This window comes from Centruroides sculpturatus, unplaced genomic scaffold, assembly GCF_000671375.1.
Source record: "Centruroides sculpturatus isolate CEXI.00-Female unplaced genomic scaffold, Cexi_2.0 scaffold61, whole genome shotgun sequence".
NCBI lineage: Eukaryota > Metazoa > Arthropoda > Arachnida > Scorpiones > Buthidae > Centruroides > Centruroides sculpturatus.
Window position 1 is genome coordinate 36149 of NW_019384572.1, and position 16559 is coordinate 52707.

General features: G+C 32.1%; 1 protein-coding gene across 1 annotated transcript in view; it reads left to right on the forward strand.

Moving 5' to 3' along the window:
- The window catches only part of LOC111624233 (structural maintenance of chromosomes protein 6-like), a gene marked incomplete at its 5' end in the record, with an annotated part of 59205 nt that overhangs the window by 32822 nt on the left and 9824 nt on the right, over window positions 1-16559 (forward strand). The window contains 2 exons of the mRNA XM_023367049.1: window positions 6926-7025; window positions 7096-7254. Coding sequence (XP_023222817.1) covers window positions 6926-7025; window positions 7096-7254 — 259 coding nt within the window. The remainder of the gene's footprint in view (window positions 1-6925; window positions 7026-7095; window positions 7255-16559) is intronic.

Consider the following 16559-nt stretch of genomic DNA (forward strand, 5'->3'; position numbering starts at 1 on the left):
AGAACAATGGTTGAACTTTTGTTATGTATTTTCCTTCCAGAATCTGCTATTCTTTAGGAATTTATGGAATTATTTTTATGAAGTAAGTTTCTTAAAGGTCATCATTCCCTGTTTGTCAGGATAGGATGATGATACCTTAAGAATAAGAGAGAATTTCTAATTGAGCGTAAAGAGGAGAAAGTTAATATTTATCAGCTGTGTGTTAAACAGAGAAAAGTAAGTGTGAGAATCTGGGTTTAAGAGAGGATACTCTTACTTGTGTTCGGCCTCAGAACTGCAAGATCCGCCCACTTCGTCAGTGGATGGGATCATAAAATAATTTCGTAGTTGATAGGAAGTTCTTACGATTTTTCCTAAATTCTCCTGACACAAGCCTAAATTGCACATTAGACCCATGGTATGAAGTCCTTAAAGTTTATCCAAGGGGGAGGACTCATAGACTCCTGATAAGACAACGGCATATATTTTAGAATCAAAAACGAGACCATTTAAACAAACTAAAAACAAAATTTAATGAAAATTATGAAAATAAGACCACAAATAATTGGTCAAATACAAGTAACACCTAGTGTCCCTAATTAACATGTGAGAGAGAGAGACTTTACATATTTATAGACATACTACCTCTACTTATGAATGGTGATTTTTTTTGTTGAACAGATGACAGTTTTGATGAGACAAGGTTGTCAGAGATTTGGGAGATGGTTGGAGTAGAATGGCCCATAAGGATTGGAGGTAGAGGAATGGCCTGGAAGAAGATGGCAAAGGGTTTGAGTAGACCAACCTGTAATGGTGAAAAAAGGCCCTTTTTATACGTAAATCCCCTCCAATTGGATTTTGGAATTTGTATCATCTGACAGGATGTACAGATGAATCAAACGGCCAGATGTTCATTAAAATTTGTGATAATATCTGGTTAAAGGAAGTTTTATTTTCTCTTTCCTCGCAAGTGACAAAAAGTGTCACTTTTTTAACAGGAAAAATTAATTTAATTTCACCTAATTTATTAATTTAGTTTTATACTTTAAGAAAATAAGATTTTTTTGTTTCTGATTTATGGGTGTGGGGTTATTTAGTCTGATAAAATTGATTTTTGTAATAAAATTATACTCAGTCTCCAGATTCTCACATAAGTAAGGAATGCAAACACACAATGAACTGTATTTAAAACATTTGATTATACTGTTTGGTTATAAAATGTATGTACTGGATAACTAAATATTATAAAAAACACACCTTTAACAATCCAACAAATAAAATTTACTAAATTAAAAACATTTTTGATCATTTTAACCGATCTGCTTCAGTTAACTCAAAATAGAACACTAACATAGAACATAAATATGAAATGAGTTTTGAAAGAAATACATAAATAAACGAACATGTTGATGTGGATAATATAATAAATAAATGCAGAAATGATATAAATAAGATGAAAATGTCATGTAATAAAATAAAAATAAAATTAAACAAACAGTGTATCTTAATTAACATTAATCTTTGTAAAAAGACTACCACGCGGTAACCAATGTGCCTACATCTCTATGGTTGATACAACCGGTTCTCCTATGTGCCTTAAGGATCTCTAATGTGAGATCCGAATAGGCCCCGGGTCTAAAATAATTTAAAAATAATATTAACTTTTTGTCATAAAATAATCTTTCGTTTTGGGTGAGAAAAATAACATTTTTTTTTTTTGTGGGAAAACAGCTAGGAGAGTCACTTCCTTTGACGGAAGTATGAGCATCCTCTGTTTTTCCCTTATCTGCTAAAAATCTCGCTTCAATGAGAACTGTTTACCCCTCATTTCTCCCCCTTCCCATCTGTCCACGTGGGAAAATCGGAATACGATGATTGGTCATAAATGGGAAGATATCGGCGAAGTTTAGCCGAATTCAGGGAGTTAGTCAGAAAATCTCATAGAGGAGAGACGTCTCCCATATTGCCTCCACACCGCCCTTAGGAGTTCGTCGTCAGATCTGAGAGTGACCAGACTCCATTCAATTGTTCTCTAAGGCCAATGCCCTTAGGAGTTCATCCGTAGATCGGAGAGTGAAAGGACTCCACACAGATATACCAGAAGACCAACGCCTTGTCATCCCCTAACAAGTTACTCCTAAGTTATCAATGAAGTACTTTCACGAATAAGAAGGCGACACTGCCAAGTAAACAGGTCATATGTTTAAGACTAAATTGTGAGCTCTCTCTCTCGTAAATGTATAGTTTGAGAATACATTTCTCTCTCGACTTGGTATAGACTAAGAATAGATTTTCCTCCTGTCGTGATTGACTTGATCATTCGTTCTTTGATTGACTGTTGGGATTATTAGATTATTTCTTATTCTGTATTTGTAATTGTAATCAATTTCTTATGATTNAATACATTTCTCTCTCGACTTGGTATAGACTAAGAATAGATTTTCCTCCTGTCGTGATTGACTTGATCATTAGTTCTTTGATTGACTGTTGGGATTATTAGATTATTTCTTATTCTGTATTTGTAATTGTTTATTTTGTTTATTAAACTATATATATATTTTGTTAAGAGATGTCTCGTGTCAAATCTCTGAATCAGATCTACGGCATAAATTTCACGCGTGTTTATCCGCGTTACGCAAGTAGATAAACTGGTGTCGGGACCCTGACATAAGGAAGAAGGTGAATTCGCCATCGCCAACTTCCGCTTAAATTTTTACTGTAAGACCCTCCACCACTCGATTTCCTATTAAATAGGAAAGCCATTCTTGTGGATGTATGAGACTAGTTTCACCAACTAGCTGCCTATTAAGTGATACAGGCATAACAACCTACCCTGTACCCCAGGCTGAATCTCACACTAACCGTTCAAGATATTTCATCGTGTTTACATTTGTTGTTGGATTGATTATTGTTGCTTGATCCCATTGGACTTGAATGTCTTGTTGTCTTGCATAAGCTGATAGTATGGTATTGTCGTTATTTTTATCAATCAAATATTTGTGCTCTTTGAGTCATTGGCGTAAGTTGCGCGTCGTGGCTCCAACGTAGACAAGTTTAGAATCAAAACATATTCCTTGAATTAAAAGTATTAATTAATATTAAAAATATATGCTTCATGCTTATTAAAAGCATTAAAACTATATCTTCATTGACGTAAATGTAGGTTCTAGCACATTTTCCTGTAGTTCTCACAACTTGGTGTTTCCATAAACATCAGATGTTGGATTTTTATCTCCTTTGGAGTAACATTTGCTCCTCTGGAATTGTTCTCCAGCTTCAAGAATCATCCCTGCTACCAGGACCATCTGTTCGAAGCTGAACAGTGCACCCCAGGGCTGAAGATCTCGAAATCATCAACAAGGGACCGAGTAAAAACAGCCTAAGGAACTTTCGGACTTTATTTGGTTTCTCCCTGCAAGACTTGTAACAATGGAGAATTAGCTCTTTTGTGAGAAAATCTTTTATAATTTATTAAACGTTCAAAACATGGAAAATCTGCCTTGGAGAGTCTTTTCCACTCCCATGTGATAGTTGAGACTGCATGACTGTCCTGAAAAAGACACCCCAGTCAGCAACCTCACATAATTGTAAAGCGTTCATGTGTTGACGACTGTGTTTGGACCTAATCTCTCTCTGCCTTCTTTACAACCAGTAGCCATGTGAGGGTCAGATTACATGAGTAAAGACCACTATTTCTCACAAATGGGCCATGGTTTTCCAAAGAGTTTACAGATTGATACCTGAAATTGGACCTAAATTCAAACTTGACCCAGATGGATTAATTGACTTTTAATGATCAATGATCCTTACAAATTCACAAATATTCACTGTATAGAAATTTAACCTTTTTATTTAGAAGCAGTTTTACACACAGGGTGTATTTTTTATCTTGAGACAATGAAATAACTTAATTGGATCTCATTATTTTGGAAAAAGGTATGGACAAAAGTTGTAAGGTGTTGAGGGGCCAATCAATTGGTGACCTCAGATGTGACCTTGACCTCGACCTTCAAGGTCATTTGGAGGTCAAGTCTGTTTTTTCAATGGGAACACACATTTTTGACACCGAAAGTGGAAAGAGCAGGAAATTTCACAACCGGATGTACCTTTGACCTTATTTTCTAGGTCAAAGGTCAAGATTATTTTAAGGTTAAAATTATAAGCTTTTTCTAATGTGAAAAACCATACTTTTCATTAGTGGAATAGGCAGGGAGGTAAAAGTTACATTTATATGGAAACAATGGGAAATTTCACAATAAGCAATGATCTTGAGTACCCCAAATTTGACCTCTGAAGGTCATCTCAAGCGTGATAATTATAAATGTGGCTGAATAAATGCATTAAAGTGGAAGGGCATTATTTTGAACATTTGTTATAAAATTTCCCCCAAAACAAACGTCTCAAACAATGGTAAGAAGTAAAGTGACTCACCGAAAACAAACACCACGATAGTGAGAGGCAAGGAGACTCTCTGAAAATAAGCCCCTCAAAGGGAGCAGAAAACTACTAAAGCCACATTGTTACTCCTTGGTAGTGCTAAAAGTAGTGAATGCTTTTAAAGTTCAAAGTAATAAGGTCATGAAAAAATGTAACTTTTACTTCCCTGACTATTCCAGTAATAAAAGGTATGGTTTACCATTAGAAAAAGCTTATAATTTTAAACTTAAAATAATCTTGACCTTTGACCTAGACAATAAGGTTAAACGTACATCCGGTTGTGAAATGTCCGGTTGTGAAATGTCCATTGCCAGGGTCAAAAATGTGTGTTCCCATTGAAAAAACCAGACTTGACTTCCAAATGACCTTGAAGGTCAAGGTCACATCTGAGGTCACCAATTGATTGGCCCCTTGACACCCTACAACTTTTGTCTATACCTTTTTCCCAAAATAATGGGATCCAATTAAGTTATTTTGTTGTCTCAAGATAAAAAATACAAACCCTGTATATTTTTGGCTGAATGAGCAGTATATGATGCAAAAATTTGTTATACAGAGAACTTCGTAATATGAAAGTTTGACTGTATTTATTATTATTAATGAAAACTTACTAAATGGAAATACTTCAAACCAAAGTGAATATTCTTTTATTAGATCCATCTGGAATTGCTTTTTACAGTAATTTCTGGTTTTATTTGTAAATTGATCTGCCAATATCTTACTTTGTTCAGATTTTCAATTCTGTATAATTCATGACAAATTACATAATAAATTGTTTAATACAACAGTCTGGTTGATTCGTTTTTTGAAACCGTGTTTTCGTATTTATTTACTATTGAACACAAGACTGTGTTATTATTAAAACACTTGGCGTTTATCCACTTTATTCAGTTGAGTGTGATCATTGTTGTCATTTAAAATAAATTCTTTTTCAGTTTTAGTCAGTTTGTTTAACTTTTGTAATCTTGTAATCCTGCTCTTTAGCTCTTTATATATAATTTCCTTAGGGTCTATAGGGAGTTGCCTAAATTTTCCGCTTTCTATTAACTCATATTTTTTAGTTTTTACCTATTCTGTATTTACTATGATGAGCTGTTTTGATTTATCGGCTTTTATTATATCTAGTTTATTATCCTCCAAAAAGTTATGTAGTTTTTTAATTTCATTTTTATATCTGTAATAATTGTTATCTTTTATTACAGTTTTCCCTTTTTCTTTTGTTACATATTTCTTTATCTTATTGCTGAGACTCGTTTTCAATAATTGTGATTCCATATCTTGTAGGGTGTTACATACTCGGTCTAATCCTGGTATTATTGTGAGAACTTCCCATTTATTGGGGCCACTAAAATCTAGGCCTTTGCGTATTGTTTCAAGAATATCACTGGGAATTTTGATTTGAGTTTTATTTTGCACTAGGGATTCTTTCCATTCGTTAATTTCATCCTTGGACGGATATTGGAATTTTTTAACTAATTTCTTAAACTTATTGGCTTCATAATTACTTAGATTTTTAATTTGCTCTTTTTCATCCACTTCATTTAGGTGATATTCTATTTTATTATTCTTTATTTTCCTAAGATTACGTTTTAAATGTCTAAGTTTAATATATTTATATTTTATAGCTGACCTTAGAATCTTAAGATTGAAGTAATTTCTGTCTCTTGTAGGGATGACTTTTGTGATGGATTTAGGGAGAGAGAGTGTCTTTAGTGGTCTATTTTCCTTTAAATGTATCTTGAGGTAGTTTATATCTATTAAGATTTTCTTTATCTCACCTTGTATCCTTGCGCTGTATGTAGTATCCATTTGTTGAACTGTATACATTATTTTCTTTCTATAGATGGAAGTCGCTGTTTCTATAACTAAATTTGTAGTTGATTCGTTTTTTGAAATTTTGTTTTCATATTTATTTACTATTGAACACAAGACTGTTATTATTAAAACACTTGGTGTTTATCCACTTTATTCAGTTGAATAAAGTGGATAAACGCCAAGTGTTTTAATAATAACACAGTCTTGTGTTCAGTAGTAAACAACAGTCTGGTAATTATATTAAACAGTTATCAAACTGATGATCTCTGAATTTTGTTCCAAGACAACCTGTACAGTTCATATGAGTTTATGATATTTATTTTAGGGGTAATGTTTTTCCCTATATTAGTTTTAAACAAAAAAGACATGAATTTAATGTTACAGAAACCTTAAATTTTGACATTTTTTTAAAAAAGAAACTCTAAATATCATTGAGTTAATAGCATTTTCTCAAAGTGTAAAAGCAAATTGTCAGAAAAAAAATGGCATCATTTATTAGATTCTTTGGTGATGATTTGTATCATGTATTATGCAGAATTAAAGAAGTGAAAATATAAATATACATATGAAAATATTTTTAAAATTTGAATTTGACTTGTTCCTTAAAATATGTAATGCATTAATAAGAATAATAATATAAATGTAAATAAATAAATGCACTTAACTTTTTAACGATTTTCAAAATAACTTTTAGACGAGGAAGTAGAGAGGAAGTGAACGAGAGATATTCCGAAACCAAAATGAAATACGAACAGATAAAATCTGATATACAACTAATAGAAAACTTCACCGAGGTAAGTTATCGGTCCAGTAAAATGGGAAGTAGATTCAATATTTGTTAATATAATATTTCTCATTGCTTAGAAACTCAGCAGCGTAATGGTAGAACGTAAACAGGCTTATAGTAATTTCCGTCAACAGCTGTCTCTCAGAGTAAGGTATCTCTTCATCACGGCATTGTCTCAACGCAATTATTCTGGAAAAATAGAATTTGATCACAAAAAAGGCTTATTAGAGATCAAAGTAAGTGAAAAAATTTTCAATTCTACCAACATTTGATCTTAAAATTTAACTCATTTTGTATAGATTTAAATTTCTTATTTCTTATCTTTTATGCTCTCAAATTTGTATTAGCACACTATAACAAGTATAGGTGTTAGGACTTTGTCTGCTTAGAATCACCAATATGACAAATCTCAAACCAATAACACAGAATATACAGACAGTGAATACTTTCAGTTTGCAAGCAGTTAACTAAGGATCTGTCTAAGACTCCCACTCATGTATGAAACTGAAGATGCTCTTCTGACACATGATCAGCTGTGCTAGAAAACTCAAGCAGAAAGATTGTGTTGTGTGTGCACGATGTAGACAAAATAGCAGATTCTGTCAGTTATGCAAATTTTATTCTAGCAAACGAGAGATGTAAATTTTAATTAATTTAAAAAATTTATTATAAAATAATTTATTAATAAATATTCAAAATTTTAAGAATAACCTTATGATAAAGTGGACTTTTTTCTATATATGTAAAATATTTGGAAGAATGTGTCATGATGATTTTATGCTGTCATAAAAGAAAAGATAAAAACAGCAGCACAGGGAATCAATAAACCATCACAAAATATTTTAAGAAGTGGGTGAAGTGAGCAGGGGATGAAGTCCCCTGCTCACTTCACCCACTTCTTAAAACAATACATTAAATTTGTTTTAGATTATATTCTAAAATAAGTTATTTTTCAAATTATCATTTAGTTTCTTTATGAATATCTTAAAATTGTGGCATGATACATTATCAGAAGCTAGGGGGGCATTGCTCTTCTTGCTCTCCCACCTTGACATACAATCCCATGCTACTGATTACTAGTGATTTTTCAAGTTTTCTATCAGTTTAGACAAACAACATTCTTATAATAGCAATTAATTTGACATAATAAACATTGAAATAATGCTGATTATTAATTATTTTTTTCTTTATTTTGAAAGTAGGCTCTTAAAAAACATAATACATATAGGCTCTCATCGTCTAATCTAGATCTAATTTTCGTACAAATGGCAGCCTCGTTAGAAAAAGCTTTCTCGGAATTGATACTAGTTGGACGTACTCTCATTAGAGCATTGAAAACCTTTTTAATTAAGATATGTTCCTTGTATTTTTTGCTCTACAAAATAATTCATTTCTTTCTTAACTATATCTTTTACACTTTTAAAGTTACTTATATTACTGTTTTCAGTGTCTTCAGTGTTCAGTGTTTTATGTATAATGAATAAGTCCAATTTTTCTTTCATTGTTAAATTTGACTTTTCTATTGTGTACTTTGTTCTCGTGTCAGCGTGAGAAGTTGGTTAGGTAAGCAATGAACACCTCTCGCTAGAATCAGAGTCTGAACTAATTTCAGTGACATCCACAAGTCATGATTCGTGTTAAGAAATATGAAATTTGTACTGTTGTTCTCAACTGCCAGGGTGCATCACATCATTCCACGCCTTTTTTTGTACCAAGTTCTGCCATGTTAAAAACTAGCACAGAAGGCTTGTGCTGGTCGACTGTTCTTTGTATTTGTTTGTTCAATTAAACATAGTTTACAGTCAAACAGTGTATCATTATATACAATTCATTCTCATTTTCTGATAAGTGTTTGACTATTTCTACAATCCTATTCAAAATTATATTTTTGTTAACATTATTGGATATTTCATGTGACTTATAAATTCCCATTGTCGTCTGTCCGTCCATCTTTCCTTAATCTCGAGAAATGAGAACAGATGTGGAAAGCTTAGGTGCAGGAGGCCCCAATTAACTTCGGATGCAAACCAAAAGTCACATTATTTTAATTCAAACATTTTCCCCGAAAGTTGTTAATAGAAGTGTGAGAACCGAGGGGGTTAGTTGTCCCCACTTACCAGCAGCTCCGTCAGAAGATGGCTTTATAGGAGAACGAAATGAAATGTGTGGGGAGGTCAATGAGTAAGTTGACAGGTTTCCAAATAAATACACTGATTGAACAAGAATAACACATTTAATAAACAACTATAAAATAATACATGTCAAAGGCAAAAGTGAATAGCTACAAAAATTCTATTCTACATTGCGACAATGATTCGTCTTTCTTACGGAACATCTAAGTTCTATTCTCTAAGTTAAACTAAGAGACGAGAGAGAGAGTATACAAATAGATTTCTTAAAAATGCCTCTAAGTTCCCGATCCGTAATATGGGTCATTGGTAAAAACATTCCTGGATCAGCACGGCAGTTATGGGAGGTGGCGACAGATAGGGTGGCTGTATGGGTCAGTTGATGCCGCAGTCAATGTCCCCTGCTGATGTCCGCCCTGTGGACTGCGTCCAAGCCCTCTTTATACTATTTTTGAGGAGTGAGAACTGTCAAATAGTTGATGATTTATAAGAACACCTGTCAGCTGTATCCGATCTAGATCCAGCTGGTACGGAACGTTGCCAATGTATTCTTCGGTCGGATTGTTGACATTGGTCAACTGAAGGTGAAATTTTATGATATAAATTCCTACGAATTTGACAGTTCTCTCCCATTAATTATTTATATATTTTGATAATATCTTCTCAGATTTGACAATAATTTCTAGATTGTTTATGTTAAATATTGCATTAGTCGACGAGAGAGGCAATTATTATCGTGTTGTTTTGGTTATCTTGCAGGTGTCCGCAGACACGTGCCACATGCAGGTAGATGAGAGGAGAGAGTTTATTAGTTTCTTTTAAACATCTGTTCTTGCCTTGATTTTATCATCAATCTAATTTATTGGTATAGACTGTGACATTTAACCCAAGGAAAGAGTTTTGATAGTTGATTGTAAACTATCCCTTTTTTCTGTGGAATTTCTAGGGTTAGGAGGAGAAGGACACAATTTAAACAATACAAAAAAAAAGGGGAGGCGAGCAGAATATCACAGAAGAATGGCATGACTATTATCCTGTATAACATAGTTTTCCTTTAACGGAAAAGTATGTTATACAGGGGCAAACCACTACTAATTTGAGTTGGAGAGCATATATTTTAAATTGAATTAATTAAAAATTACAGTCCGGTATTGTGACAATGTCACAATAAAATAATTGCTTGTTAAATTATTAAAAGTATTTGTGTGTATTTCAAATTTTCTCTTTAGTTCAATATTGTATGATGTAAATTATAAACAAAGTTGTCCTCTGTAAAGACCCTTTACAGTTAAAAGTATTTAAATTAAATAATTTCAAATACTTGTGACTAAAGCTATGATTTTACTTTTTCAATTATTTGCTCCATTGCAGTAAAAATGTGGAGAAATAAGGCAAAAATGGATGTTTTAAATCAAATTTTTCTAATTTTAGAACTTATTTTGTAAATATTTTAAATTATTTTACAAATCCTCTAACTTTTTGTTCTTGTAATACCTATATTTCATTGTTTTATTATTAATTTTTCTTGACCTTGTTTTACTTGCGTAAAGTGTTGTGCCATCTATTGCCAAACAATATACCATACTGAATCATAGGTCTACTCATCAAAGCAATTCTTGACTTGTCTGGACTAGGTAAAGTTTCTCTTCTTAATTTTTTTGTTAAAATTGTTGGTTGAATTTCTGAAGTAAACATCTCTACATCACTGGTACAATAATTAAACGAGAATTGTTGAATTGATACAAAGAAACAAATTGCCTTTAGAAACATATGAACAAAATATTATGAATCTCTGTGCTTCACCTACGAAAATTTAATGTACACACTACAAAAATTTAGATTTTGATAGATAAACAGTTAAGGAACCAATTATTACAATATTTAATTTTATTTGTTTTAATAAAATAAATATTGATTTGTGAAGTTTCAGTTTAAAGTACATCCATCATTTCTAGGCACATGAGCTAATAGAAGGGATTGGAGGAAATAACTCAAACATGTTTTGTTTGGTAGCTCTTTAGTGCCCCGACAGCAGTAAAATGTTACCTTAAGAAATGAATGCAAACATCTACTACTACTGCTTCTATGTCATTTTGCCATTGCAATCTTGCCACCACCAATAATTTTGCTGTCAAGTGCCCTCAAGTGGCTACTGAAAATTGTTGGCTTAAAGGTCTAATCTGGGGGGAAAAGTCATTTGCATTATTTTTTAAAAAGTATAAAACCCAAGTCTCAGTTAGTTAGAATGTATTTGACAATTCTTGTAAGTGAAAGCCTTATTTAGATGAAGAAAGTTACAACTTTTACTTTCCTGGCTGTTATGTATGCATAACAATGGGAAGTATTGGAATTGTGTCAAATTTGACCCACAGAGATTTTTTTTGTAAATCTCAAAGTTTTGAACCTCCTGAATCCAAAAAATGCAAAAAACTTTTGTGGATGTGCGTGTTGATGTCTATTTCATTTAATATCTCAGGATGGGGTAAAAATTAGAAATGAAATTTGACATAGTAACAGATGTATGAGGAGCATTGATGCTATTATGCTGAATTTTTTTTCTTTGATCAGTTAAAATGCAAACGGAAAAGCAGATTTAAATTCTGTGATAAACTGTACCTGCTTTCCAGCTTTATTGTTTTTTTGTGATTTTGTAAGTAAATATGTATGCAGTTTATAAACTGTGTACAGGTATCCCTTGATTGGCGGGAATTCCCCTTAATCCTTTGATTCTACCGTGTAAATCAAAATCGTGTTAACCAAATAGGGAGGTACCTCGGTACTCAACCAAACAGTTGCCACCCACTATAAAAAATTTTCAGTTAATAGCAAATTTGCCAATACCTTATTTGTCGAGGAAAACATATCTATGTTAAGTAAAGACAGCTGTTAAAGCCATATTAATTAAAATTTCTGCTGCATATAAAAAGGGATTGCCACAATTAATTTTGCATGTTAATCAAATCCCACATTAAGCAAGGGATACCTGTATTTATTTAACATAAAATATGGCTGAATGGCAAAACTACCCACAGAAAATTTACAATGCAGCAAATTAACCATGTGGAAAATTGGCAAACATTGACATTAGGAATTCAGCTAATAGGTGGTAAATGATAGATGGAAAAATGCAACAATAAAATCTCATGATTTTTTTTATACAAGATAATCCAATTTTTTTTAGTTTCTACTGCAAGTTTGTTTACTTGTTCAAGGAAAATTAAACATAGGACAATTGAAAACAACTTTTCACTTAAGAAAATATATAGTCTTTTGGAGGGGATTGGCAAAGGAAGAGTATAACTGTTTTGTTGTATGTGTTGCAAGAAAGTATCCTGTTCACAGAAATGTGATGTACAGATACTACAGCATTTAGTCACAAACAAACATCAACATCAACTTAGAAATCAAAAACTGAATAAAGTGGATAAATGCCAAGTGTTTTAATAATAACACAGTCTTGTGTTCAATAGTAAATAGAAATCAAAAAGTAGCAGATTTCCAGTGCATAGAAGTTACCTTAACAGAATATTTTCTGGAAAGAAATGTTCAAGACCAGAAATGCTATGGTCATTTTCAGTCAATTGTTTTCCAATTCATATAAAAAAAGACTTCAATGAAAAGTATATGACGAGGAGTCTGTCTTCAGAACCCACCTTAAAGAAAATATACTTACACAAAGAATATGAGAAAACTTTGAATGAAGTCAGGTAAAAATACCTCAGAAATCACTTTTGTCTTGTTGATGATGATTGCCAGGATAAATGAGAAAGGCGAACTTTGCTATTTTAATTGGTTTAATGAGAGAAATTGTGGAAATTCCTTTGGTGTTGGATGTGGTGGAACTTGTTTTCTGCAATCATGCGACAATTGGTCAGGCTTTGAACAGTACTTCACAATAAATCATTTTTTCAGAAAAAAGTGCAAATAGCAGCAGCAGCACCACCACCTAATCCATTGTCCTTAGAAAACTGCCATTCCTGAAAATTATGAGGCACGTTCTTTTTCCTTGCTAGTCTTTGAAGAAAATTTTTTCCTAGGTGATAGTGGGCCTGGAAGATATATGCAACGTATGTTGATTTCCTGTGATGTTGAAATTGCAGCATTCCGAGCAAGTAAGCCAGACAAAGTCGGAATAACTCGTCATTCTGCAACAAACTACAGAGCACAAAATGTCTTTTCTGTTGTAGAGTCACCATTTTCATTTACAGTAGTCAACAAGATGTTTAAATGCAGATGGGAGACAAAACTCTGACATTTACTGTATCGATTAGTGTATGTCACATACTTCTCGGTTAATAAGTGACATAATTTGAGTAATTTAAAATGGTAGCATTCATTTTGGCAGTCCCCTGTATTATGTAGATAATCTTGCTTTAAATATGTCAGTTACTGTAAAGATTTGGGAATAACTTTTTCTAATAAGTGTAGTTGTAATATTCATATTTGGATAATTATAAATAACGCATATAAAAGATTAGAGAAATTTCTTAATTTTTTAATAATGCTTTAGTAAGCTTTTTTCAGAGTATGCTTTGCTGGTATGGAATACGGCAGTCCAAAATTGTAATTGACAATCTAGGCACTCCTACTAATTTTATAAAATATAGTTTATATAGAAATTCTATTATTTATCATTTAATGGATTATGAGTTATGAGTGTTGGTTTATAAATCTTATTTGGAAACAGTGAAATATAGGCAAAATTATTGTAAAAAATTGTATGGATTGTCTAATCTTACAATATGAGGTTTGATGTATAAATAAATAATATTATCTTAGAAAAAAAATTTGAGCTTGTACAGTAGAGCATCGATTATCCGAACACCGGTTAATCGAAGGCGTTCCAGTTGGCAAATTCAAATTTCCGCTAGGGCTGTGGCATTGCAGCACTCTTCCCCTCCCTGCCAAACTGAACTGAACTGTAGGCCTAGTTTAATGTACTACATTATGTAAGGTATGTACTTGTAAGACGTGTGATACAAATCATACACATTACAGTTTTATGTTTAATATATTTTTCATAAATGATCAGTTATCCGAACAACCCCAGTCCCGAATTGTTTCGGACAATCAATGCTCTACTGTAATTCCATTTGCTCGTATAGAAATTTGCTTTAATTTGCTTTTTAATGTTTTTGCAATAATTTAAATATGATTAAATCAAAACACATTTAAAATAAAAAATATTCTGACAAGTTTTTGGCAGGGTATGTCCTTAATAAACAAGGTCCACATTTGTGGGTTAGGCAGATGCTCACATTTAAAAATTGCCACAGTGTTCCTTGATCATTAGCAGTAAATGCAATACTATCCCAAGTATAAGTGTTGTATCACAATCACTGCTACAGTTGCACATCAAACTGGCCACTGACAAAGTGGACACAAGAAATGAACAAATTTATCATTCACACTTACTACTACATGACAAATTCACACAAAAATACTTGAACCTACTGATGTGTAGAAGAAAACGTTTGGCATTAAAATAACACCTCACAGAAAGTGACTGTACTAAATACATGTCACAGTATCTGGCAATTCTTAAATACTGATTCCTATGCCAACATCACATGATAGAGAGTTTCCTTTGTAGCTATGAATTAATGTCTTGTTTAGTACTTGGCACTTATATCAACTGAGTAGGACTCATTTTTATATTGTTAATCCCAACAGTAATAATAAATTAAAATATTTAAAATGACGGAGTCGGAATTTTCTAATCTTACTTAATTGTACTGTGAGTGAGTATACGAAAATTCAAATTTCCCTTCTTTTCTGACTTACGGAGGCATGAAACCTTCTAAACTCTAAAACATTTTTAATTCTATTTCATTTTAGTAAAAGCAAACCAGTGTTTTCTTAGAGAGAAACCTTTTTTATTACATTGTATTTATCCCTAAATGCATTTTGCCAGTACACTGGCCTCTTCAGTAGGGCTCCAAAATATACAATACAATTTGGTTTGCCAATCACAATAGCAATCCATTACAATCTCTTACTCTGTGCTTACAGTTTTTATATCCGACAAGGTTACCCAGCATTCCACTGGTGCCTCACCATTATTTAAATTTACAGAGTTAATTTGCATAACGATTGCAAAATGCTCTTTAAATTTCCATTTTACAGTATTTAACATTAATTTGACAATTATTAACACTACAAAAACACTAGAGAAGTATTGACCTTTAAACATACTGCGGCGAGATGTTCTGACAGTATGACCTTCAACTTCCATTTGGTTTCACCAACGTAAAAATTTGGGACTCCGCAAGTGCATTGCAATCTGTACACATCACCTTCCTCTTCCAATGGGTCCTATTTTCATCAGTTCAAATAGCCTGTTTTTTTTGGATTGGAGCTAAATGATAAAACAAGAAATTAAAAAGTACGTATCTTTACTTTATATCAATTTAAAAAAATTGTATGATGACCTCTTGTTAAGAGATTTCTTGGGTATCCATTTAACAAAAACTTATTATTTGTTGTCTGGACTTCTTTTTCTCTTACTTTAGGTTTTGTTGTTGTGGAAAGAATCTTACTAATTTCCATCAAATATATATTCTGTTTTTGATTTACTGGACAATATGATTTAAAATTTATAACTTTTTTAGCATTACACGGCTTTTCATACTTACTATATTCAAGATGATTGTTAAAATGTTCAATTGTAATATCTAGAAAATATAATATAATAATAATATAAGATCAATTTATATATAAGTTTATTATCGACATACCTTGCAAAAATTTCTATTCCTGTTAGACTTGATAGTGTTTCGTCCATATCTGTCATAAATTCTTCTGCCAGTTTTGGGCCAATAACAGATCCCATTGAGATACCATCTCTTTGACGATAATATTTTTCATTAGCTGTAAAATAATTTTTATCCAACATGAAATCAATAAGCTCTATTAAATGGTTAGGAACTCTGCACTATCATTTCTTTATTAATTGAAGGATACATTGATACTATATCTAGGCTCATTAATTTATGATCTGGTATGATTTTTCCTCTCTCTAGTTTATTACAACATCTGCATTTTTTATACTAAATTCGGAATTTGAAAAAACCTGTAAGGATTTTTTAAGAAAATTTCTAAATTATACAATAATTGGTCTACATTTATTTTAACATTATAGACTTTAAGTTGTTTGTGTTTTTATACAAATATTTAATTTGGATATTCTTACATTTTCCTTTAGGAGTATTTCATTAATTTCTGACTTTGAAATGATACCTTCTTTTGACAATTTCTTTAGCTTTTTAGTTAACGTTTTTCTTATATTCGTTGTCGGATCTTGTTCTAGTTCTTCAAAGTTTCCTTCTGATATGAGTTCTTGTATAGTCAGTATTATAATTTGTTGTGATTTGTCAGCTCTAAAAAATCTAATCTTTGTTTAATTAATCTAT